A 26,474-nucleotide genomic window follows, 5' to 3' on the forward strand; every position below is an offset into this window, starting at 1 on the left:
GAAGCAACGTCAACCACGGCCTCTCCGGCCCGGCAGCCCACAGGATCCGACATAAACACTGGCGACCGCTCGCCCTCCCAGCAGGTCGCGCCCGCCGCCTCCCCGGCCAGCCTTCCCCTCAGCCGCCCGCCCGCCCTGCGGCAGCGGGGCGGGGCCGCAGCCGTCTCTGCATCCTTTCGTCCCGCGCGGCGCCCCGTAGGAGGGAGGTTGCGCCCGGCAGCGCGCGCGCGGGGCAGGCGCTGGGGAGCGGAGCGGCCGTTGCCAGGGTAATGCGCGCGGGAGCTCCCGGCTCGGGTCGGGGTGGGGGCTGAGGGCGTCGCTCGCCGTCCCCGGTGCTGTCGCCGGCGTCTTCGCCACCTCCGGCAGCCCCCCCGCTGTGTGGGACGGCTGGCGAGGCAGCGTAGGGCTGGGGCCGGGCCGGGCCTCCGCTCGGCGGCGCCTGCCGGGGAGGGGCGCGGTGGGCCGCATGGCGGCGGGGGGGCCGGGCCGGGCCGCGGCTCGGCGCGAAGCGTGTGTGAGGAGCGGCGGTGCGGCCTGAGGGACCGGCGGCTGCGGGGAGGGGTCGGCTCTGCTCCGCGGACCCGGCTCCGCGCCCGGCCGGAGGGCTGGCGTGACTGACCGGCTGTTACTCCGCCCGGCTGTTACAGGAAGCGCTGACGGCCGGCCTCGGGCATGGCTTTGGGCGAGATGGATGGAGCGGGGTCGGAGCCGGAGGAAGGCAAGAATCAGGAGCCAGGTGTCGTCACCACGAGAAATATCCTGGAGAGTTTCACAGAGAGTCAGGAGGTCAGGGGGCTCATCGGTAACCTGCAGGGAGTCTTTGGGGATCTGGTGGCTCGAGAAATGACCGTGGAAAAATTCATAGGTAAGCACATCATCTGAAGGGAGCATGTTCTTATATTGCTTAAAGGAACTTATTACCAAAAAAGGACTAAAATGCTAGTTTTGGATTAGTGATAATGCTGGAACTTTATCAACAGGTAGTTTGGATTTATTTTTTTACTCATTTTGTTTTCCAGATATATATTCCATTATTACGTGGTATTTAACTACGGTAAATAAAAACACACGTCTTAGATTTAAGAAATCTGAATTTTGACCCATGTTTAGCCTCCAGTTTCCTATTCAAATGCAGGCAATAATTTAGTTAAAGTTTGTATGTCTGTGAAATAAAGCCATTTTTGTACTTAATTGCTTGTTAAAAATGCATATATTTTGACCTTTAAAGTGGTAATTTCATTTTTACTTTTATATTTCATAGGTAATATGAAGGGCAGCTGAATCCATATAGATCATGTAATTGTTTCTGAGTGGAGGCAGCTTGGATCTGACTTAGTGACTGAGCTTTTGTGCCATATAATGAAAGCTATTCTGCTTCTAGACCTCAGCTGAATATAGAAGTGGTATAATTATGTGCATGTAGCAGTGTCCTAGGTAATTAGCCTGTTATAATGCACATCTGTGTATTGGATCCAATATGCTGACCAGATGATTTGCAAAAGTTAATTCAAAGTTTCATGTATTTACAAATCAAATTAAGTGGACTAGCATTTTGCAAGTCTTTTGCAAAAATGGTGACATTGCAAAAACTTACAGTCAAAATACTGATCCACTGTCTGTGTTTTTGACAAAAAGAAACTAGGTAGGCAAACAATAAACCAGAAAACCCAAAACGTGGAAATCTGATCCGGCAGAAGTTACTCAGTAGTATTATACTCGATTGACTTAACTGACTGTTCCATCTGAGGAGGTTAATGATGAACATGTAACTGTTCAGAAAGAAGTAGCAAGAACACTCATATTTGTATTGATCGTTCAGTATCACCGATGAAATGGTAGACCTTGATGGGATAGAAGAGCCATCACTGAAAAAATCTCAGTGTCTGAAAGGCCATCGTCTCCTCCAACCTATCATCTTGCTATGCCCCTCTGTCTTTCATATCATATGTACTGTCTCCGTGTATTTAAATTGTATTTATGAACTTTCTGCATACACATCGTTGCCCAGTAAATACAGTGTTAATATACTTAAAACGGATAGGTACTGTACATGTTGTTCAATATTTGGTTATAATATTTGGTGTAATAAGGTATAATTTGATCCTTCTTGGGCAAAATGTCCCAAATATGGTAACAGGCTAAATGTGTGGGATCTAACGTTGAAGCTTAGGGAATACCTTTAATCTGTATGCAGATAACGCAGTAATCATCAGTTACAGAGCATTTTAATGCAGGTCTCTGAAGCATTTACAAAAACATGTGATGCTCATGTTTTCGTGAACTGTTAGAAACAGAAGTTTGGAAGCCAGTTTAATCTGCAACTATAATTTTGTAGGAAAACTTAGGAACATCTTTTTTTGAAATAATAGCATTAGAAGAACTCTTTTTCAGTTCATTCTCTTCAGCATTTAGATTTAGGGTTTTATTTCAGATTGCCAGACTGTGATCTGGGAAAACAATTTGGCAAGATAAGGGATTTGCTGTTAAATTCCACTTCTGCTTGAGAGCTATTCCTTTGAGTGTTGATGGAATTTCTTGTATTTACTAGTTCTGTTATTTGTATGCAGCTTAAGGTATCGTTAATTACAGTAGGAAGTTAATGATGATGAGGAGCTTAGGCTTCCCTCTTGATAGGAGACAGCACTATGGTATCCCAATGGAATTGCACAGGTTACTGCAAGGATACTGTTGGACTGGCAAGTGTCTTGAAAGTGCTTGTGCAGTGTCATCCACTGGGCAACTACAGCACTGCTGAAGTTGAGTTACGTATTAAATCTAAGTGTTGATGTGACAAGCGGAGAAAAGGGATAGAGGGCAAAATTGTTTGAGAGATAAACAAATGCAGGAAAAGGAGAGGTTAAGAAGGTATTTTCGTTTTCTAATTAAAAAGCCGTTTTCAGACCAAATATCTAAAATGACCCAGGCAATCTCTAGCGCAATACTGGATCACTTGATCATCTCTTCTGAAACCCAACTTTCATTTCTGTAGCTGCTTTTCGTTGATTCTGGGTTTAAATTGAAATGCTTTTGTTTCTAAAAACTGTGGCAAGTTGTTCGTAGTTTTTTCAATATTCAATTTCAATTTGTCTTTCCTCAAGTCAGTTCCCAAAAGGAAGATAACATACTACTGGTAGCAAGATAAAGTAAGTAATGTGAAAAGTTTTGAGGAGCACAGATAGTAATAGCTACAGTTTGTATTCGTCCAGGTTAAAATTTGTCGAGGATTCTTTGTTCTTTGCTGAATAATTTCCTGTGTTCTATTTCAAAATAAAAACTAGCTCTCAGAATTGTGAAGAGCACCTTCACTTGCAAAGTAGTACTATGTTGGGGTTTTTTTTCTGCTATAGTTGGGTAGCTCAAAAGAAAGAGATAAGAATTTTGCAATGCCTATACCCTGTTTCAGTACAGATCCTGAGTGGTGGAACTATATCTTTAAATATGTTCCAGGCATGGGAAGGAAGATGGACTTGTGGTGAAACTCACTGTGTCCAGGGAGAATTTCCCCATGGCTGTATTAGCCTCAGGGTTGGAAAACTGTCATGCTACTACATTTCTTGATGTTGAGATATCTTTGTGCGTGTGTTTTTTAAAAAATCAGTAATTTGACATGCTAACAAGTAGAACAGTGTGTAAAAGTAAGCGGGGTTCCCTGTGTTAATGAAGAAGATGTGAACAGCAAGGCAGAAAGGTGTGAAGCAGCATTCTGGTTGCTGTGTGAATGGGGGTGCAGTATAAAGCTGGTACACCCGGAGCAGCTACAGTCTATAGTGGTTTAACGTTGTCCTCTGCAGAGTTCCATCAGAAATTGTGTGCTGGTAAGTTGTGCTTAGGAAAGGAGAGCCAAAAAGAGCTCTGCGGTGACGGACAGCAACGAACTGAGTGATTGCTTGTTTCATCTAGCTGTGAGATTTGTCCACAGTAATTTGAGAGACTCCTGGAAGGGAGTATATGATTCAGTGTAGGTAAATGACTGCACTACGAAGTGGACAGACTGTATTTTTACAGTTACTTCTCTGTAGTTTTCTTACTTTTTGACCTTGCTTACAGGGGGTGCCAGCACTTAGCTCAAGGATACTGAAATCTTAAGCTAAAGCTGTCTAGAATCGGAGTGTATCTCACAATTAGTGCCTCTAAGAGCCTTTAATTTGAATAGCTTATTACAGATATCTTTTCCTTTTCAGGTATAATGGACAAGTACCAGGAGCAACCTCACTTGTTGGATCGCCACTTAGGTAGGAATGTCATCTTCAAATAATTTTTGTGTATATCCTTGAGAATCTGTTAAACTAGAAGGTCCATATTTGCATTACAAGATTGCTGTGGTTGATATTACTTATATGATATGACTACTATCTCCCTCTTTATTATTAGAAGTATGAGAAACTGTAAGCTAACTGCACGTAGTCTCACTTTTTTCCCTCTCCTTTCATTAGAGTGGATGATGAATTCACTGTTGGATATAGTACGGGACAATGGATCTCCTCCCCCACTAGTTCACCTGGCTTTTAAATTTCTTTACATCATTACAAAGGTAAAAAACCCCAAATTTAACATTCTGTAACTGAAATGTGTTTCTAATATTTTCTTTGTTGTTTAAATAACTTTATAAAATTTCACATTTTCAAAAATAGTAAAATAAATAATTGTCCAAGTAATGCAATGAAACGTTTTAAACTGTACTGTGAAAGATTAGTTCTCTTTTTTATCATTTTCATGATAGCTTATGTTATTTAATGATCCAGAGTAGTAAAAATCAAGGTCTGAATGCAAAAAAAATTGCAGACATTGAGATAATGAGTGATAAAACAAGATAATGTTAAAAAGAAGAGTAAAGTATGATGAAGAATTAGATGGATTGTGGGATTTCCATCTGAGCATAAGAAAACATTTTTTGACTGTGAGGGTCGAACACTGGAATAGATGCTCAGAGAGGTTGTGGAGTCTCCATCCCTGGAGATACTGAATACCCTACTGGACGTGGTCCTAGGCAGCCTGCTGTGGGTGACCGTGCTTTAGCAGGAGAGTTGGACTAGACAATCTCCAGAGGTCCCTTGTTTTAAAGTTAAAGAGTTATCATTCCATTAATTCTTAATAAGTTTGTAAAAATGCAAAAATCTCAAGGTATTTAAGACCTTAATTCATAGCCTTACTGTTCTTTAGGATCATGTACATGAGGATCATGTACAAGAAGCTCCTCAAAGGGTCTTTTCTTTTTCCTCAGTACTTGATGATGCCAGATGGCTTACTAAATTTTGAAACTTTCTGTTATAGGTGAGGGGGTACAAACTTTTCCTCCCACTGTTTCCTCATGAAGTAGGTGATCTACAGCCTGTTTTGGATATGCTTGTAGACCAGAATCCAAAAGACTCTGAGGTGAGAACTTGCTGTACTTTTTGTTTAACTTTTATGTCTCCAACAGAAAAAGCTGATGAACAGTGTAAGAAAACGATCTGGGAAAAAAGTGTATAAAGCAGTGATACACCCTGTCCGGTGTTAACTGAACATCTGGATTTAGTATGAAAGTCATCTTGTCAGAAGAGAAATGTCTTATTGAAGGAAAGGTCTTGTGTTTTTCTTTCATGGGATATGTTCTAAGTATTTAGAAGCGAGAGCGGTAGAGGTGCAAGTAAAATCTTTAACCACTCATATAAGGGAACAAATTAATTGAAACAACAGTAATAAGAAAGGCAGTGAAAGATACTGAATTTCTAAAAGGAGTAACTGAAAAATCCTCTTCCTGCTGTGCATATCATTAACAGTCATGTTAATTTAGCTTGAAGTCATAAAAGTAAAATAACAGGAAATGGAGTATTTAGGTTTTATGTATTTATTCCTATTTCTTAATGTAAAGAGGCTGGTTTTTAAACCTTTGGATTTTGTCAAAGTTGGTATGAGAACTCCTATTTCGATGAGGAAACGAAGACGATAGTTAATTTTCCTTGTTTAATTTCATAAAATGTTTTGTTCTTCCCCAACCGCCCAATATCTATCTACAGATCTGTGAGGGGCTTTGTTTTTTTGGGTTTTTTTTTCCTTTTCTTTTGAAAGAAGGGAGGTGAGAATTGGAGAAATTGCACAGTTATGGCATGAGGCATGAATCGCTTGGATTTTTGCCTTTTGATAATATATTCCTGGGTGTGGAAAAATAACACAGAATTTCAGATTTTTTTCTACCTGTTTGCAATTTGAAAAACAGTGCGACACCACTTCATTATGTGTCCTGATTTAAAGTTTTATTTGGCTGGGAATGTTCTGAGCAAGAATTCTGATTTGAAAAAATATTTAAGCAAAGAATTTTTAAGCATGGATTGAGATCATAGAATCATAGAATGTCTTGAGTTGGAATAAGGATCATTGAGTCCAACTCCAAGATACCATAGTTCATATTCTTATATTTTTGAATAAGGAAAAATAAGAATCCAGAAGGCTTATTAACATAGACGAATTTTAAGAGAGATCATCATCTGTTATAAGTAACAAAAATGATGGATCTGAAGACAATAATTGTATTGCTGCTCTAAATTAAAATAATTTTTTAATAAACATCAATTCTGACCACTTTGCTATCTTTGTAGTTGTACAGCTTTAAAGCTTGTAAAAGTTCCTTCTTGTCTGTCTGTCTGTCTCTCAAAACACATCTAAAGTTGTTTCAGTAAACCCATGAAAGCAATACATAAGAAATTAGGAAGAAGAACGTATTTCTCTCATATTTGTGACTGGAGGCACAAATGGGCTGAGGGGAGGAGAAAACGGGAAAATGGCAACATGCAGTTTTGCTTTGGGAAGGAATTAAACTTGTCTAGATTTCAGATTCAGAGGGGAGGGTCCATTAATTTTGTTACAGTTTTCCTATTTGGAATTGCTTGTAGTTCTGTCTCCTTTGGTGTTTCAGAGCATTCAGGTTTGGAGTGTTCTCTTCATGGTCTTACTTTGACAGTTCCTTGGAGCTAGTGGATAGTTTGTGCTCCAGGCACTTTATTGGAATATGTTCCAGAAAATGGAGTGCATATTTTGTTTTACCATTCTTTTCCAGACTTGGGAAACTCGTTATATGCTTTTATTATGGCTCTCCATGATATGCTTGATTCCTTTTGATCTGGCCCGTTTTGATGGAAATATTATTTCTGAGGAAGGGCATGCTCGTATGCCAACCATGGATCGCATACTTAAAATAGCAAAAGTAAGTATAATACATCTTGTAATACTTCCAAACCTGTGATATTTTTCTTAGGCTTAATCTTTCAATACGTAATAAATTATTGTCTTTTCAGAATATTATTTAAGCCCATGTTTTCTGTATCTAATCTGTAAAGAATTTCTCCATAGTTTTGGAATCTTTAGTATGTTCTTTGCTGCTTTAGTGTCAGATGAGACTGTTACTTGTTTTCCCTGAAGTAATAAACTATCTTATTTTACCACTATCTGATATGAATGCATGCCTTTGATTATGTTAACAGCTTTTAGCATTTGAAAATACTAGCTAGCTTTTTCTGAAAGCCAAGTTTGATGATTTATGTAGGAAATTAGCATTTGATCAGGATGAGTAACATTGGAAGCTATGACTGCATGAAGAATTTTCAACAAAGATAATAGTTTCACTAGGCATAAGCCAAAGTGGCTAACTTGTCCTCCCTTTAAGATAAAAGTAAACAACAACCCCCTCCCCACAAATACCTGAACAGCTTATGCTTTTGACACTTGCAGCACTTAAGTGGCTTATCGCTTGTAGGCATGTAGTAGCACAAACATGACTTTAACTTGAGGTTTCAGTAAAGGTAAACTTGCTTTGAAAGACACTAGAAGGGAGACTTTGTTGTCTGAGATACGGTTTGTTAAATGGGAAATTTAATTTTTTACAATCTTAAGCTCAGTTTGTAATCATAATAATGTTTGTAATCATAAGTATTAAGTAGTATATTCATGTACAAAGTTGTTACGTAGTTGTTATTAAATCTACATGTATGAATTCTTTTACAGTTAGTTTTCTTTTACCTTTAGTGTTACTTGGTTGTCAGTGATAAGGCTCGAGATGCAGCTGCTGTACTGGTTTCAAAGTAAGTCTCTTTTGTGCTTCTTGGCAGAAAGGAAAAAAGCTAGCTCCCATTTCTGCCATTTTTTAGTCTGACATGCTACTAATGGCAGCGTTGGGAGGACTGGAAGTTGCCAACTGTATGTGGGATGTTAAACTTGCTTGAATCAGATCCAGTAGTGTGTTTATTATTGGAAATGCTGTGTTTTCTTCTGCTTCTTAGAGGAACAGGTATCTATCACAAGTGATACAGATCTTCACTGTTAATAGGATACTATTCAAATTGCCTTCTAGGGACTGGTTTGTGCTACAGGGTTTCAGAAAGATACAGTTACTTTGTGTTGCTGCTGATTTTTGCAGTGTGTTGCATGGTAAATAGAGAATTGGTGTCTAGTATTACTGGTTTGATGTTTCCTAGTAGTACTTAAGTTATGTAAAAGGAAATGGTAATGCTAGAATTTACTTTCTTAATATCCCTCTTGTCACTTTCTTCATTCTCTCGTCCAGAAAACAATACTTCTGTTTTCTTAGGTTTATTGTTGTCAAATAATTCATCAAATGAAACAGATGTAGGATAATGGAACTTTCTAAATTCCGTTGTTTTACACAGTTGGTGTTCAGAGACTGAACAATTTGTGACAGAGCTGCAATTGTTCTGACATTTTTTGCATCACTTCAGTTATACTGATGCTAGGGTTGTTTATAAATTTGAAATAACGAACTTCTGTATCTCTTCTTTCCTCTCCCAGTGCATTAGTGGAGATTGGTTTCATTTGTGATGCATATGAAAATAAATTACAAAGACCATCAACTGTGCTAGTACACACGTATCTTTTTTCCAGTATATATCACAGGACATATTCCAGTATATTCTAGCAGAAGAAGGCTTTAGGCAGCTCAGTTTGTCATTTGGTTTTTCTTTTCTTTTTTTCTTTCTTTTTAAAGCAAGCAAAACCCCAGAATCTTTACACTAGCATATACTCTATCTACGCTAGGGGGCTCTGCCAACGTAGTTTTGCCAGTGTAGCTATAGAGCAGAGGCTTTGTAGGGTGAACAAGATGAAATGATGATAGTGGATGTGGGTAGCTAGCCTGAACAATAAAATCTGTGTTAACGTATTTCTCTGGATTAAGAGGCACAAAATTTGTGGGATTAATTGTATCAAAATAGTTGTTAAATATAACATTTAGTAGAGCAGCTCCTAACTGTCTTTTTGGGAAATAACTGTCCATGTACTTATTTGAAATTTATTCTGAACTTCAGTCATGGGACTCAATGCTTTAGAAATTTGTATTTAGTGAGTATAATGCTACAGTTCTGAATCTGATGAGAAAACAAACACTTTTTTGTTTTAGAACTGACACTGTCATGTGGAAAATTCGTGAAGGAGTTGAGACTAGAACGATAGTTCTCTGGTGACTAGTCCTGTACTTTCCTGATTTACTCTGAAATATTTCAGAGTGAAATTTAAGTGAATGCATGAATCATTTGAATATTCTTTAGTAAATAATCTTGCCTGTTACATACTTATTTCCATGTGATAGAATGTAGGTTTGTCTCCTTATCCTAATTAGTTTTTGCAGTCATTTTGGAAGTGATAATTGGAGGTTGCTTTACTAGGATTTTTATGTATCTGCATTGGTAATCTGCCTTGTCACAAGTTGACAGAGCAGAGGATTTGAGGTGAAAGTGTGACACAGAGTGAATTCTTCTTGAGCATTCATATGTGCCTGAATGTGCCCTTTATCTTCTTCACTTCCTAAAAACCCAGAAAAATACCCAAATCAACCAACTGTGAGAGACTCTTGGAGGTACATCCAGTATTTGGAAGCCTTCTCGAGTAAGGATGACAGTAATTTAAAAAGATTCTTTCATCACATTATACTAATTGGATTTGCGCTTCATCAGCACTCCAGGGTATCTGTAAAACTAAATTACTAGTGGAAGCATTTATATAGTAATGTGATAGATTACAGTATTGCATTCAGCAAAACTTTGTCTTCATGCAGTGCTCAACCCTGGATTTCAGGGGGATTTCATTAAGTGCCTTGCATCCTAATGCAGGGTACTATGCAGGCATGTTATTAGCAGTTGTCTTATGTTCTCTTCACCTCCGTTTTATTGGCTGAATTTATTAAAAGTATATGTTTATAACAAATAAGGTGATAGAATACATTAAGGTGGTTCTAGTACCAGCTGCATCAAGATGTGTAAGGCTGTAATGGGAGCAAAATTACTATTTAGTGTACTTACAATTTAGTTTATTATGAAAACACCATTTTCAAAATAGCCTAATGATTAAAACACTTCACCAGGAATTAGAAGACCCGGGTCCAAGGCCTTTTGGCCTTGGTGCACTTGAATTCACTGCTTTCACATCCCAAAACAGTTCTTTAATGAACGGGCATAGTTATTCTGAGATGAGATCACTGTTTCATCTTCTTGAAGTTAGACTGTTAGGTAGGCAGGAATACAGAAGTCCTAGGACAGACAGAGAGATAAGATACAGGAGTCTAACTCTAACACGCTGAGTAGGAAACTCCTTGGGGAGGAAGAGGAAGTCTGGGTTCTGGTTCCTGCTTTAAGGAGTTTATGAATTTCAAGTGAAGTTTAGAAACATCAGGATCCAAGACTTCCTGTTTTCCAAGGTAATTTACTTTTCATAGGGCAAAGGAGCTGGTGTTTTTTTCATGAATTCTCTTTTCTGTCTGCTCAGTGACCTGGTTGCAGTAGGAGGAGATGAGGCTTATCCTTATCTTGCTTCTAGTCTGGAGGTTAGGGCAGTCCTTTGAGAAATTAAGGTTTAAACTCCTTTGGGCTGAGAAGGGGTCTAGGAACCAGTTCATCTACTTTACAGGTTACTTCTCTTACCTGCACTATTGTGCAAAAGAAGGCTTTGTCCTTGCTGCTCTGTTATAAAACAAACGACCCCCCCTCAACTAACCCCTACCCGAAATCCTCATTGTTCTATTGCTGAACACAATAGATACTGACTTTGAAGACAATTCAAGTGATCACATGTCTGCTCACTGTTTTCTGTGTTCTCTGTATTTAATATTCGCCGTTAGTTAGGTCTTGGTGCAGTTCCCCATTTAATTAGTAGGTGTGTAAAGTAACCAGATACAGGCTCTGCATACATCCTTCTTTAAGCGCTATGAATTGTACTTTGTGGGCTTTCCCATGTACCTTGTTTCCTTTGACTGCATTGAGAACGAAGTTTCTTAATTTAGTCTGAAACTCTGCTGGAACAGGACCCTAATTTTTAGGTGCCAAGAATACTAAATTAGATAACTGAAGCAGATGCCCTAACTGTAGCTTGGCTGGCACTGATGATGACTGAGTATAAGTTTACGGAAGGAGTTTAACCATGATGAACCTCTTTTGCGCTCTCTAAGATGGGTAAAAATGCATCTCTTGACCCATCCAGTGTGTTAAATAACAGGTGTTTGACCTTTTCAAATATGCAAAAAAACAAATATAGCACTGATGTTTACTCTTTATGGGCCTGGCTGATAACAGTGCAGTATGGACCAATTGCTGATTTGCACCAATTTTCAAATTTGCAGAATAGCTGTTCTTGGTGAGAATGGTAGAGAATCCTCGTATTTGTTTCAGCTTTTCACTAATTCTAATGGAAATAATTCTTATGTGGGACGTTTGGAAAGTTTGTTGCTTTACAGTTAAGATGAGAAATCTCTAGAATCCAAGTTTATAGATTGGTTTGAAGTGAAAGTGAAATTCTGGGTCAGAGCCTTGCTCAGAAACAGAAGGGGTAAACGTGACGGTTTGGAGTGTTCCCACCCTCAGCGATTTAGGAAAATATCCATTGGAGAATTATTTTTAGGAACTGCAACCAGTTTGGATAGCAGGAAAAATTATTTTTCATTGAGAGTCATAAAGTTAGTAACTGCAGTGTTTTGATTTTTTCTGTGACAGATTTATTGTCCGCCCTGACGTCAGGCAAAAAAGGATGGCAGACTTCCTGGACTGGACACTTTCAATGTTATCTAAATCGTCCTTCCAGACCATGGAGGGGACTGTTGTTATGAATGGCATGCTCCAGGCCCTGGTAAATACTGTTTTTCCTTTAAAAGATAGATAATTGTCTTTATGATCATACGATACTGCTATGGTAGACCTTTAATAGCAAATGCACAGAGAGGTTCCTGTTTATTAAAAAGGGTAAGATAATATACAGCTAGAATTTCCTCCACAACAGTTTTGAAGATGTAACTTCCCATGTATGTATATTTTCTTTAAGTATTCTTGTCATCACCAAATGAAAGTGAACTTGCCAGTATAGATACTGATAACTAACTCTCAAAAATGCTTTTAAATATCTGATTGTATATCAGTAGTCATTTCATAATTCAGTTTGGGTTGTTTTGGGTTTTTTTTGCTTTGAACAAAACCTTTGAAATAAATTTAAAAAATTGAAACTGTACAAAATGAAGAGGTTGGGCTTCTGATATAGTAGTGGTCTCTCCTAGACTTTTCAGAACTGGTAATCAAAATGCAAGTGATTCTTGAAAGTTGTATCCATTCTTCTTCAACTAAAATATTGTTCTCAATAGTTTTAATAAGACATACTAAACTTGTTAGACAGTGTCCTTCAATAGTCTGAAAAAATGCACTATTTCGTGTGGTTTTGCATTCTAATCTGAACAAGTTTTTTGTTTAATGCTCCTTACCTTGTGAAGTAACAATAATTTATGACTCAAAGAGCTGAATTCTCAGTTTGGGTTTTAAAATTTATATACTATGCATGGGAAAAAATCTGTAATACCTGAGCCACTACTATGTGATAGCACTCCTCTTGTACATTCTAAGAATATCTTTTAATGAAAGCTTTCTTGTAGTTTTACACCCTTAAAAGTGTTGATGTGCATTTTGAAATACTTGAATAACAGTTCTGGTATCTGTTCCAATTTTGATGTCCGAATATATGTGGGTGGAATGGGGGAGTTTGTGTGGGTGGAGTTGTTCCTTCTTGGTTTTGTTGTTGACCAAAGTCGAGGTAGTGCAAGCAAAGTCAGATGACATGTTCTTGTACAGTCTTTGCACAGGTTTAAGGACTTGCTGGTGTTTGTATAAGTTTCTATAATTTGCATAAATTTGCAGCTTTTTTTAAATAATTGCTATGAGGACTTGTATGCAGTATGTTACTAAACATCAAAGCAAAGTTCTGGAACAAGTGTGTGGTGTGTGGTTTTTTGGTTTTTTTGTTTTTTTTTTTTCTCTAGCAGCTCTTCCAAATCAGAAGATACGAGAAATGATCTATATTTAGAATAACTTAGGACTTGCTGCTTAAGCAAGAGGAAGCATTATTTGTATGCATTGCAGTATGTTTCAAAAGACAGAATGATGTTTCATCATTTTATTGTCAGATCTGGAGAGGGAGACTGACTGTTTGCCATTCTAGGTGCATGATGAGACCTGTAGGATGTATAATACATTAGTGTTTTGTCATAATTCCTTTGAGTTTGGCTTTGGCTCTATCCACCTGTTCATTAGTGCAAACTAAGCGAAACAGGTGAATACTTAACAAGTAGAATCGAAACTAGAATGTGATACAATATACCTGGAAGCAGAAGCCTGCCTTCTTGCATTTATATGATTTTTTCCTCCTCAGTGGGGTAGGAGAAAGTATTTATCAGGCCAGTTTTATTTGTGTCCTACAGCTCATAACTCCTGTTCCAGCTGGTAGGTATAAGCAGACTGAATTTTTAAAGCCTTTTCTTGCATTCAGTCTTCAATTTTTAATTTCAGTTACTACAATGTAAGCATGAATTATATCATTCGGGAATAAAGGTTTTCAGGATGATATGTATACGGGTATATGTGTATGCAGACATGCTGAAGTGAAGTAGGAAATATTTATTTCAAGAGTTTAATATTAAGAATTTTGTAACACACTTGTAACAACAGCATGTTGTTAAACCAAAAATATCAGCTCAAAATAAAAGCAATGTTTAAAATAAGTAAATCTTTTCTCTTAAACATACAAGATTCTAACAGTCTGTACAGAAACATAATAAGTAATTGCTGACTTTGTAAAGCAGAACACATCCTCATGAGGGACAACTAAAACTTGTGTCAACAAGCTTCAAAATTCTTTGCCCTGGGATTCCTCCTGCAACTTGTTACTTTAAGAGTCAAACTGTAGTTGCCTGGGCATTTCTCTCTGAACAAGCAGGAGAAAAAAGACCATTTTTCAGTTTCTGGTCATTACAGCAAAGCAGGTTTCGGGAATGTAACAGGTTTCGGGAATGTAACTCACCAGGATGGGGATAAGAAGTCTTTCTCTCTCTTCATCGGATCAGTTTAGGGCTGCCCCTAACAGGGTGGATTTCGGCTGGATTATGATATTATGCTGCTTATGGTCTGCATTTAGGAAATAGCTTGTAGTGAGATTGGCATGGCAAAACTGTTTTAAAAAGACATGAAACTCTTGCATTTCAATGAACTGAAACTGCAAGTTAGGTATACAATGAGTAGTTCAACGTTGCTGTACTTTGATCTGCCTCTTCGTGGCCTTAAGTCTAGGTGATTAGGTATGCTACTGTTTAATCTAACTCAGCATTATGTGTAGAACAAGTACTACTGTTTCATGATTCTTGTTGAAACACGCAGCCTGCATTACATATTTTAATTCCACTGATGCTTTTTTCTTTTTTTTTCTTTACACCTGTCGTCAGTAATATATCATTTCACAACAGGTGTGCACTAGCAGGAATCTTTGCTTACAGTATTCCAGATTCATTTTTTAAAACTACCCTCTCTTGTTGAAACTAACATTGCAGTATTGAAGTAAATTCACTTTTGTGCTTGGATACTTTGTATATTTGAAGGATTGTAAATGTTGGATTAATAAGAAATTGCTACATTTTTTTATAACATTTGTTTACTTGAAGGAAACTTCTAACCTGCTTCAAGAATCTGCATTTTAAATTCTCTTGGTCTGGAGGTTTGCTTTTAAACCTGCCATTACATCAAACAGCTTTTTAGTTATTGCTGCAGGGTGTAGCACTCCCAGTTCTTGCGTGACAGAGATGTCATCATGTTGAGGTAGCCTTGGGCATTGAAACTTATTAAACCTTATTTGTTTTATAAGTGATTCAGTATACAAGTGTGAGTAATAATTAAAAAAAATAAAACGCCCTACACAGTGATCTGATGAAACTCGAGAGTCTTAAGAACAGGGCATTTCCCTGAGCTGTCTCTAATGCAGGAGTTATTTAGCAATAGCTACATGCTTATGTAAATTTTGCTCCAGGGAAGAAAGAACTCTCTAACTCTATTCTTTCAGACCCAGAGGCACAAAAATACAATATTTCCAAATAGAATGTTTCCCAAGTCTCTATATTTTTGGCATTCTCAAAGAATTAGCGATGCTAGGATTGTCTATTGGCGTTATTTTTTTAAAAAGGTGTTGTTGCTTAGTGGTTTGGTGATAAAGGTGTACAAAAAGCGATGTTGATGTAAGGAGAAGAAAAAAATTCTTATGTCTGCAGATACCAAGGGCACTGACCCCTTTCTGGTAATACTGTATCTCCTCTCTTTCTGAATGGCACAGGGTATTCTAATGTGGCTTCGTCTGATACTTCTGAGTTTTTTCCTTCTCACCGAAGTGTTGTAGTTAGTTCAAGGTTCAGAAGTTCTGTTAGCATAAGACTGTTTCTTTTTCCTGTTAGAATATAGTGCTGTCTGAAGCTGCTAATTTTCTTTGTCTCCCAAGTATTTCAAATCTGTGTTTTTGGGTAGTCTTGTTAAGAGGGAAAGGAACTATTCTGTTAGCTCTCCATGTGTTAGTCTAAACTTTTCAGGCTTTCAACTGATAAATAACTAAGATCTTATGAAAACTGAACTCCTTTTGCACCCATTTAACTGGACTCTGTATTGAAGTTTGTCAGCTTAAGTACCATGTTGATGATCAATACCCTGACAAATATAAAGAAGGAGTACTATTTGTGTTGAAGACATAGTAAGAACAAGGGCTTTAACTAATCTATTCTACCATTTCTCTACTTTCAAGTGAACTTATTATTCTGACAGCATGTCCTCCCTCACCTTGTTTACCTCCCCACATCTGGCCTGGAGGCAGGGATGGCTGATAGCTTTCCCTGGACCTGGATGTTTTGTGACTACTAGGGGGTGCTCCAGAGTAATGAAAGATATAATTTTCTTCTCTTCCCATAGAGGCTGAAATTATCCTCCCAATCCTTGACTTGGTTGGTTACAACCAGAGGGTAGATTCAGACTTGTGTCTCCTGCTCAGCAGGAAGATATACTTGCTACCAAACAGTCAGGCCACCCTTAATGGTGATTTGTATAGCTTGGGGAACATGTCCTAGAGATGATCCTGATTGATGTATCTCATGAAGGTCGGGCCTAAAGTGGGTTATGCAGACAATTGGAAGGTGTGGTGTGTTTCTTCTGTGATTACTAAGAAACTAGGCTTTGTTTTCCTTGCACCATGCTATTTCTAAAGCAAAACCAGACTTGACAGTCGTCATTGCTTGCACACCACTGATTTTCTCTAATTTGTAGGTGGCTTAATTATTTATAAGAGAGGGAGTCACATACTTTTCAACAGTTCAACAGGTTGGGTAAGTTGGTGTGTGCTGTATGTCCTCATTAAAGTGAAGAGACCATGGTGTAACTTTGATTGCCTGGATACTCCAATAGACAAGCTCCTTACTTTCAGTCTTGTTAGTTGCTGACACTAAAATGTCTATGCAGGTGGCAAACCAAGCTTATTAATTATTTTGTTTGTATCAGATTTTTTGAAATGATGTGCCTTGGATGTTTTTCTTCCTTCAAGGCAGGAAGTTTAAGCTGAATACTGTAATGCTGATTCGTCCTTTTTTCTATAGGTTTATGTTTTCTGTTCATGAATCATGTACTATACTTTTTAGTATAACCCCTGTAAGCTCTAGGTTTGCAGGATTTTTCTGAGACAGTAACTTTGCTGTACATGCATGACTGTTTGTAGCACATGCCGGAAGAAAATGCATACCTTTCCGCCCGTGTCTGTGTCGTGTGTGTCCCCCGCCCCCCCAGGCCAACATCGGTTAAAGTGCTCTTTTACTTCCTCTGGAAAATGTATCTCCTAAGCTCAAAAGGTTGGGAAATTTGGGCTTGTGAATGCTTTTGCACACTTTCACTCATAAAGAAGTAATGAAAACTACTTTTCTTGACATTTCTACAATCAGAAAAAAATCCCAGACACTGGATTTCCTGCTGTGTTGAATATCTGAAGAGTAGTTCTCAACAGTTTGGCTATTACCTATTTAGTTCTATGAAAATTGTTTTAAAAATGGCTGTTAAACTTTTCTCTGATACGGAGAAATACCTGATGTATCAGTTGCTGAAACACTAGTAATCTGGTAGAAGGTTATATCTGACCTGCAATGTACATTAGTGGGTGCAAACAGAACTTTCCTTTCAGACATTTGGCATTTTCAGCTGTGTTTATTTCAAAATCAGTAGGTAACATATTTTATTGAGCAAAAATAATGTAAATATTAAGGCCCATTTTTTAAAAGTTTAGTTATTAATTTAGACACAGTAGCTATGGTGTTCTTTGGCTAATTTTTGCTTCCCCTAAAACTTGTATTGATAAAATAAAATCCCTTAATCTGTATCTCAATTGATTTACAGCAGTTGCTATGATGATTTTAACGTCTGAAAGTATATTATAAATCCTTGCAGTATTTTGTTTGAGAATAGATGTTCTGTGTTGAATATTAGATATGAAAATAGTTTGTTATTTAAGTATGTAGTGAAACAACTGTGTATGTAGGGAAACAATGTATCTTTCACTTTTTTGTTCAGAAAATAATAGAAATGGTTGTGAAATGGAATCTGTCAAGTTCCCTGTTCTAAATTGATTCATAGGTGTGTGAGGCTATTTTCTTACTTTTTTTTAGAAAAGCATTTAAAAAATTTCTTGTACAATATTCGAAGAGTTTTCTCATTTCCTGCTTGTGTGTTGGTTAATTTCTTCCCACATCTTGCTTAGAGGTGGTACCTTCTAGTTATGTTTTTCCTGAGGAGTCAGAACTGAATTCAAAGTTGGCCTTAAGGATGTGAAAACTCACAGAGAAACTTGTAGAAAGGTGCCAGAATTTAGGAACTACATAAGACTGAAAATGTGTAGATGTTTTGAGGATTCTATTCCATCTTTGCAGAAGCTCGTAGACACTATGCTGAGAAGTGTGAGGGTAGACATCCAAATGCGTGTCCAGGAGCATTCCCAAGCCTATATTAAAAAGCTGTTTCTCTACATTATCACTACTCCAGGAATTATACTGTGTTTTGTTTGAATATACTTGAATATAATCCTCATAATTTGGAGGCAGCCTGTGTGTGCCTTAAAAACAGTGTTTGCTCTTAACTGGGCTTTTATACAGAAAGGAGAAGTAATTGTGAAGATAAGGTGCTGCAGAAATGCTGTGGTATCTCCTAGCATCCGCTACAAACTTGCTAACCTTGTGAAGAAACCATCTGATAGGTTTTTAAGCAGAACACAGGAACAAAGTGGTGAAGAAATTAGCTTCTGCGTGTTTCAGCAAAGAGAAAAATTTGAGAGGCACTCTAGATTTGTTAATTATACCAAAGATTTGCAGATTTTCTGTTGTCTTTTCTTTACGCTTTCTAATACAAGCAGAGTTTTGTTGTATGTTAGTGGGAAATTTTTTTTTTTTTTTGGATACTGATATGGTATATTAATAAAAGCTGTGCTATATTTATACCATTTGTGTTGGTAGTTATTTCTGTTAGCTGTTCTTCTGGGCCTGAAGTAGTTCTGTAGCAGTACTGCTTTGTACATATAGTTTTTAAAGGGTGCCTCACAATTGCCTAGTTACTCGTGAAAGCATTAAAAGTCTTAAATAATTCAACATATATTATCAAATTCCCCTGTATAGCTTGTAGTAGAGCTGATCAGAAGTGCTAATTTAGGATCCTAAAATGCAATTTAGTAACAAAACAAAATAGAACGGGTACATAGCCTGAAGGTGTTTTTATTGCCTTTGTTGCTCTTAACCACACCTGCAGTACGGGAGGCATGTGTGTGTTTGGTATGTGTGAGAAAGTACATATTTTTAAGGTAAGTCTGTTCTTGTTTAACTCCTAGGCATATTTATTGAGGAAGATTTTTCTTCTGGTGAATGACAAAGCAAGCAAAAATAAGTGACTGAACACAGTAGTTTTGATGTATACTAAGTGAATTGAGGAAAATTTCAATGTGTAACATGTTTTTGTCAGGTGTTAATAGTCCGTTGGTCTCACTGTAGTGCTGGGGCTTAATCTTACTGGGATATTTAATTGTATATAAAATTATTTTGGAAGCTCTTTGCTCTTTGCTTCTTTAAATCCCTTGGCACAGGAATTAGAGTTTGCCTGTCGGAGGTATATTTGTAGCAGGCTTGCAGTCAGAGATTTCTGTAGCTGGTTTTGTTTCGTTTAACATGGAGTTCTCAAAAGCTGTTGGAGAAACAGGGTAAAATACTCAGCAGTTTAGCCTGTACTGTGTCCTGTCTGTCAGTGTGTGGTTGCTACTAATAACTAAGCTCGCTCCCATGTGTCCATCTGTCCTGCTTCTTAGCAGTGACCAAAGTGTTGATGTGTACTGTGTGCTGGGTCGTCTAAATCATGAGCAAGGCTTGTTCGATTTGGAGACATTCAGTGTCAGGAAGTCCCAAACAGGATATAGAGTCCCCCTAGTTCTTCTGCCTTTATTCATGATCTACAAATTCTGCTTCACTTTTTAGAGGTTCAAAGCAACGTGAGCTGTTTGAGATAATAGGTGCTGTGGTTGCACCTGCATTGAGCTTGTGTGACCAAGCACTGAGCTGGATGGTTCAGAGAGCTGAGCTGGCTGAAAACTAGTGGCTTTTTTTTTCCTCTTTTTTTTCATTCTCTCTTGAGTGTTTTTTGGCCAGCTCAGCTCCCTGAGTTGGCTGCCTGCGTGATTGTATGGATGGGAGGGGAGGGCTGGGCTACAGTATGCCTGACTTGCATTGACTTACAAAGAAGTAAAACTGCACCCTGAGACTCTTCTCCTTTTATGCTATTTAAATTATTAAACACTATAGATTATTGCAAGAACATTAAAAAGTATTTTAGAACTACATGCTTGATATATTGTGCTTTAGAATCTCTATAATCTTGTGTCTGTTTTCCCTATTTTAATTGTAGGCACAGTTATTTAAACATGGCAAAAGAGAAGATTGTTTACCATATGGTAAGTTTGTAATATCCTGATTTCTGTCTTTAAAGCCATTCCAATAAAAAAAGGAAAGAAAGATTAAACTGATAACAAGTGGTGCTGTAAAGAGTGAAATCAACAGGGAAGTTATAAAGCTTGCAAAATGAGGGGAGAAAAAGAAGAGGTGACAGTGAGGGAGGAGCAGATGCCACTGGGAAATGTTACGTTGGAACATCTCATCAAAGAATTTGGCAGGTGACCACATTGGCCATTGCTATAATACAGGAGCAGAACACAGAACATATAAACTATAAGATGTGGAAAATATTTTTAAAAATTCATTAGAACATAAACTGGTTGTATACATATTACTGCTGAAAATTTTGCAGAAAGTCTTCAAGTTTTAACATAAGCACAGGATTTCAGAAAACCCAAGTTTAAAGAGCCTGCTGTGTACAGGACCCAGCTGGAATCATGTAGTGATACTGTTGAAATAGGAAAAAGTTTTTAGTGAAAAGAGATTGTGATGGATGCAATTATTAGGGATAGACAGGTACCCGAAAGGAGAGCACAGAAGTTTCTGAACAGTGTAGCTGCATGTTGGAATTATATTCATCTCATGGTGAATCCTGGAATATGGTCAGAACTGACTGCAAAATACTAGCTTGTTTTTTATAGCAGTAAAGAGAGGTAGGGAAAGATGATGGCTAATTACAAAATACTACAAAAGACCTTGTCAGTTTTATGGAGCTTATCAAAGCACCAGAAATGTGGTTTGTGCTATTCACAGGAATCAAGCAATGATGTAAACTCACTTTAGAATGCTTATGATTTCACTTAATGGAATTATTTTGACTTCTGAGAAGAAACTTCGTAGATCCAGTGCTGGAAACAGTTTCATTCTCCCAGTTACTAAGTCTGAGATGCAGATACTTCCTTACAAAATGCCTGAGATATGGGTAAAGATGGAGATAAGATAGTGAAGACAAACAGAATGGAATGACATATGTGCTGTACAGCTGGTCAGGAACAAACAGAAAATATTGAGGAATGTCATCGCATAGAAATAGCAGACAGCACTGTGGCAGCTTAAAGAGTAATAAAGACTGCCAGATAAGCAGAATAATAAACAGGCTAGATAACATACAGTATAACACAAAATTGTGTAATTTAAAAGATGCAACTGTACAACACAATAGTCATAATCGATATGAAAAGAAGATATTTGGCTCACAATATTAACCCTGCTGGTAAAGTTAGATGTTTTGGCCTATGGCATATAGAAAGACTATTAAGTAGTTATGAGTCTGGTAATAAGATAAAAATCAGGGGCATACCAATGAATAAATTTACCATAGAAAAGATAGAACGCTCACAACTAAGAAGCAAATATTCAGACAGAAACTGTTGGGGATAAGGAGATGTGAGAGACAAAAAATATCAAAGATTTTTAATTATTACAGGTTATAACAGATCTGACGATCAAATAGGAAAAAAATAGACAAATATCAAAGGAAGATACTGTATGAAATCTTTTGTAACATAGAACTTGATTTAAAAATATGCACTAGTCCTGAAGCCATTTGCATGGGTCCATAGATATTTTAGTGATTCAAGAGTTGGCAGGACTTGGAAGAGGCTTATATTTATATATTCTTAGCTTTTTTTCTGTGAATACTGATGTTTCTGCAGTCTCTTCCTCCTAAACCATTAGTCTCTCTAGCTTTTTCAACTGCAAAAGAGATCCAGGTTGCTGGAAGGTATCGAAGTAATAGTCATTACTGGCTTTACCTTTCTGTCTGTGTGTATTACTAACATTTTAGTATTTCAGGATAAATCATAAGCCCTTTTAAAAACTGAGAAGATTTTTAAGTCACGTCCTACAATTTCTCAGACTTTGAAACAATTGTTATACCTTTGATCTCTTAGTATTTTGAAAACCCTGATACAAGACTGGAGTAAGAGGTTGCAGAGTATTTTGCCAGTATGATTCCATATTCGCAGTGCTTATAGCAAGAACGATAGGTCGTTCAGAGCCCAAGTTGTTAGTCTCTATTAACTAATGGTCAGCCTTCAAAACGATCATTAATTGTTTCAGGCTGAAAATGCAAAAGAACTATTTTATTTGTAACAGGAATGTGTTCCTTGTGAAAATTTTGAATCCTGGAACTTTATACTCATTAATCCAAGATTCTCCTTTCGTCTATGTTTTTTTACTTTGCTGGACAAATAACTTTGTTACCTTTGATGTGTTACCAAATGAAAGGTATTGTTGCTGATTGTTTACACATACACAGTATTTCTCAAGTCTAAATGTTTATGGACATTCGTTGTCATAAAAATTTCTGTGCCAGAGGAGTTAAGTTGGTGCTGCCTGAAAATAATAAATGAGGAAACGGAACACTTTCTTAGTATGCAGAAACTGGCTGCAGAGTAAATGAATTAGATTTTCTGACTCCTGGTTCTGTTAGACTACTGAAAATTCTTAGACCCCGAAAGATACTTGAATGTGTTACTTCCAGTGAAAATTAGAGGCATAAATACTCTCAGAATCTAGATTCATTATAATTTTCATAGTCAAAAGTAATCCTTAAAGCAATCCTTCTGGTGGGGTGGGTGAAGGATATTACCACCATTTGACCAGTGTCAAAGCTGCTACAAAGTAGGTAATAAGGCATTTACATTTCAGTAATACCTTTAAAAATCTAAATCTTCTAAAGAACTTTCAAAACTTTACAAAATTTTCGTACTGAGATTTTTTTAAAAACAGTTTTTCTAGCATGTTTATTTTCTTTTACAGCTGCTACTGTACTCGAGTGTCTTGATAACTGCAAGCTGTCAGAAAGTAATCAGATGGTTCTTCGCAAGCTAGGGATGAAACTTGTTCAACGACTTGGGCTGACATTTGTGAAACCGAAGGTAGCAAAATGGAGGTTAGTTTAAAGCTGAAACAGTTTAAAAAAAAAAAAAAATCCAAAAGCACTCAAAAAAATTAAGAATACCTAAATCCATACATTTGACTACTTGCCTTCTGCCCTCCTAACCTCCCCTCCCCTAAAAGAGAAAGAAATCCCCCTGTTATTTGGGAATGAACACGTTCTTTTGCACTCTTTTGAAAAAGTAGATTTCTTCCGCTGTATTTAGTTTCCTGTAATTTTTTTCAATTTTGGTACAGTAAACTAATGCTGTGACAAGCCAAATCTTTTGACTTTTCATGTTGCACATTACACAAGCAGAAGCCTGTTCCTATATAATGCATAACTTGGTAAAGATGGGAAGACAGTGACCTTTGTTACTGAAGTTGATTTAGTACAGTTTTGTAAGAGTGAACATAACTTTTTCCATTACATAGTTCTACCCTGATTCGATAGAAAGTTCACAGGGGAAAAGTGGTTTGCAATCCCACTTTCGTTTTGCATATTAGTCAGGTTTTGGTGTCTGGTTTTACTTATTGCCAGAGGGCAAACTCTTTTTTAGATTTCTCGCACTGATATTTTAAAATTGCAGGCTCCCTTGGTGACTTATTTTTATTGTATTTCTTTTACCAACTTTTGAGAACGTCCTTAGGCATAGAAAATTCTTTTTGGGTGGAGAGTGTACCTTGCCCAATGGCAAAAGTCAGTTTAGCATGTAAAGTATATCTTTTGTAAGAACGTATCTACACCATGGGCTAAATATGTGAGTACAACTTGGGCAGAAAGTACTAAGCTAGCTTTAACATTTAAAAAACAGTTTTTAATAAGTTGATTTTATTAATTTTTTTTTTTTTTTGGTTTTGGAGAGGTTTTTAGGGCATGGGAATTTTGCCTCTCTTTATTGTCAGCAGTGGAAAGTAGGTTATACTGAAACAGGAAAGGGAGAGATAATGAAAAGGAACCATTTAAATAGTCTAGCTCTTCTCACTGACACAGTTTTCTTTTCAAGGTGAGGAGGGAGAATGGGATACTTTTCCCTTTCCTTTAAAGCAACCACTAAATAACTGGAGAACTGTACACTGGGAGGTGTAGTAACTTGACAAGCAGGCTTTATGACAGTATTTCAGTTGGAACTTAAATCAGAAAAATAAATTAACTGTGTCTGTTTCTTGTGCAGATACCAGCGTGGCTGTCGATCTCTGGCTGCCAATCTGCAAGCTCAGGGTTCAGTTGTGCAGAATCAAATGATAATGGTTGCTGCTAATGAAGCTGACGATGAAGAGGAATATGACATTCCAGGAGAGATTGAAAATGTTGTAGGTGTGTTAAAACTGGACAGAAATTATTGTAATGCCTGCAAATTAAACATATATTGGAAAAGAACCTGCTTAGGGCTAAGAAAGTCACGTGGGTATCTGTGCTAATGTGAACAATTGGAAAGACTATAAAATTTCAGTCCATGCAACTGATTAAAATATACTATATTTTTGTCAAATGATTTGGATTTCAGCATCTCAAGCAGAAACTCAATACTGTAGCATTTGTTGTGGGGCTGGGGGATGGACTTACTGAAATATATTTTACCAATTTTATCCAGTAATATGAAAGAGGTATCTTGAACTTTTCACAGATGGAAGGATAATTGAAATTCATAATGAAAAACAAAACAAAAAATTGTGTTACGTGAAAGCTAAAGAATTATGGTTGAAATTTTTAAGCTGTGATAGTATCAAAGGAACAGCATTTTTTTTATTAGTATGCAGTCATCCAGCAGGTCCTCTGCTAGCTTGCTGGTGGATGTGCTATAAATAAATAGGCAAAAATTGCCTCAGAAGACTTTTATAACTGAATAATCTAATGAACCACTGAAAAAAGCACCATGACCTCCATTTTGAATCTTCCATAGTGCTTAAAATTTCAAACCAAATTTTCTCTTTTAGAAAACGATTTTGACATCTTTCTTGTTTCTTTGATTTCAAGTTGTACTTGTGTGACAAACAGAAGAAATCTAGATACAAATATTTTTATTTAAACTAAGAGGTAGTTATGTTAAGGGGAAAATGAATTTTGAACATTTTAAGAAATCTTTCTGTTGTTACATGAGAATAATCTGTTTTGTTTAAATAAAATTATTTGCAGAGCAATTGTTGGTTGGACTGAAAGACAAAGACACTATTGTCAGGTGGTCTGCAGCAAAAGGGTAGGTTTCTTATGGTTAATCTAAACTAATAAGCTAAAGTAAACAACATAGAAATACAGTCTGATGTAATCCATGATTGATAATTTGCATGTATTGTCAATATTAACAGTTACTTCAAATGGTTTTAGCACAGCTCATGGTATAAAGCCATGGTTCTATCTTTTTCTGATAAGAAATCGGCCTGGTCTTCAGGAAAATTTCAGATAGGTTTGGAAATAAACGTTCTGGATAAGACTTGATTTGAAGGGTGTAAAGTAGCATTTATTCAAAATGTTTTTTTCTCTTCCACTTAAAAAAACTTATTTCTGTGTTAAGTTCGCTGCTGTGTAGCTTTTGCTTAAAGTTTGAGATTGTTGTTTTAGGGTAATGGTGTTAGGGTGGTGCATTGTCATCTTGAAGTCAGTCATCTTATTGTAAGTTTCCAGTAACTAAATTTCTTATAGGACTTATTCATCAAATGCAGTACTAATGAATCACTGTATGCTCTTTTTTTTTTTCTTTTAACTTCTGTAGAATTGGTAGAATAACTGGAAGACTTCCAAAAGAATTAGCAGATGATGTGATTGGGTCTCTATTGGACTGTTTTAGGTAAAAATCTTATTTCACGCTTTACATGCATCTGAAACATGTCTGCTTATGAAACAGGAGGACAACAGTTAGGAAGACAGGTCTAAAAATCTGTAAATTTTGTTGCCCTTCTTCTCCCAGATTTCAAAATCTTCTAAGGCATGGATGTGCTAAGGGTGTTCAATAAAGAAATTATTCCTAATCCTTCATCTTGACCCCATTCTAAAGTAACGTGGAAGGACTGAAGTTGAACTTTGGAGAAATAAAACCAAAAAATGCTCATTAACTTGCTGCTTTAAAAATTCCTGGTGTGCTCATGTCTTGAGTGTTGTGTGCATCTTCAGAAACATAGTAGAACTGGAAATGATATTCAAAAGGATTCTGGGGATCACTAGAGACAAGAAGCAATCTCTATGTGAGGGGAGGCTAAAACATCTAGGAAGAGTGAGGAATAAATGAGGTATAATAGAGGTTTATGAAATCATGAATGGCATGGAAATGATTGCCCTCTAGATTTTATATTATTAGAAGCAAACTAAAGTAGCAGG

General features: G+C 37.2%; 1 protein-coding gene across 1 annotated transcript in view; it reads left to right on the forward strand.

Annotated features, from left to right (window-relative positions):
* The first annotated feature begins 659 nt into the window (after positions 1-659).
* TBCD (tubulin folding cofactor D) overlaps positions 660-26,474 on the forward strand; it is a 131,720-nt gene continuing 105,905 nt past the window's right edge. The window contains exons 1-12 of the mRNA XM_050908199.1: positions 660-865; positions 4,182-4,232; positions 4,434-4,531; positions 5,272-5,373; positions 7,034-7,180; positions 7,999-8,054; positions 11,967-12,099; positions 20,235-20,280; positions 23,045-23,177; positions 24,337-24,479; positions 25,299-25,359; positions 25,873-25,947. Of these exons, the coding sequence (XP_050764156.1) occupies positions 673-865; positions 4,182-4,232; positions 4,434-4,531; positions 5,272-5,373; positions 7,034-7,180; positions 7,999-8,054; positions 11,967-12,099; positions 20,235-20,280; positions 23,045-23,177; positions 24,337-24,479; positions 25,299-25,359; positions 25,873-25,947 (1,238 nt within the window). The 5' untranslated portion in view covers positions 660-672. The remainder of the gene's footprint in view (positions 866-4,181; positions 4,233-4,433; positions 4,532-5,271; positions 5,374-7,033; positions 7,181-7,998; positions 8,055-11,966; positions 12,100-20,234; positions 20,281-23,044; positions 23,178-24,336; positions 24,480-25,298; positions 25,360-25,872; positions 25,948-26,474) is intronic.

Source organism: Gymnogyps californianus, chromosome 19 (assembly GCF_018139145.2).
Source record: "Gymnogyps californianus isolate 813 chromosome 19, ASM1813914v2, whole genome shotgun sequence".
Taxonomy (NCBI): Eukaryota; Metazoa; Chordata; class Aves; order Accipitriformes; family Cathartidae; genus Gymnogyps; species Gymnogyps californianus.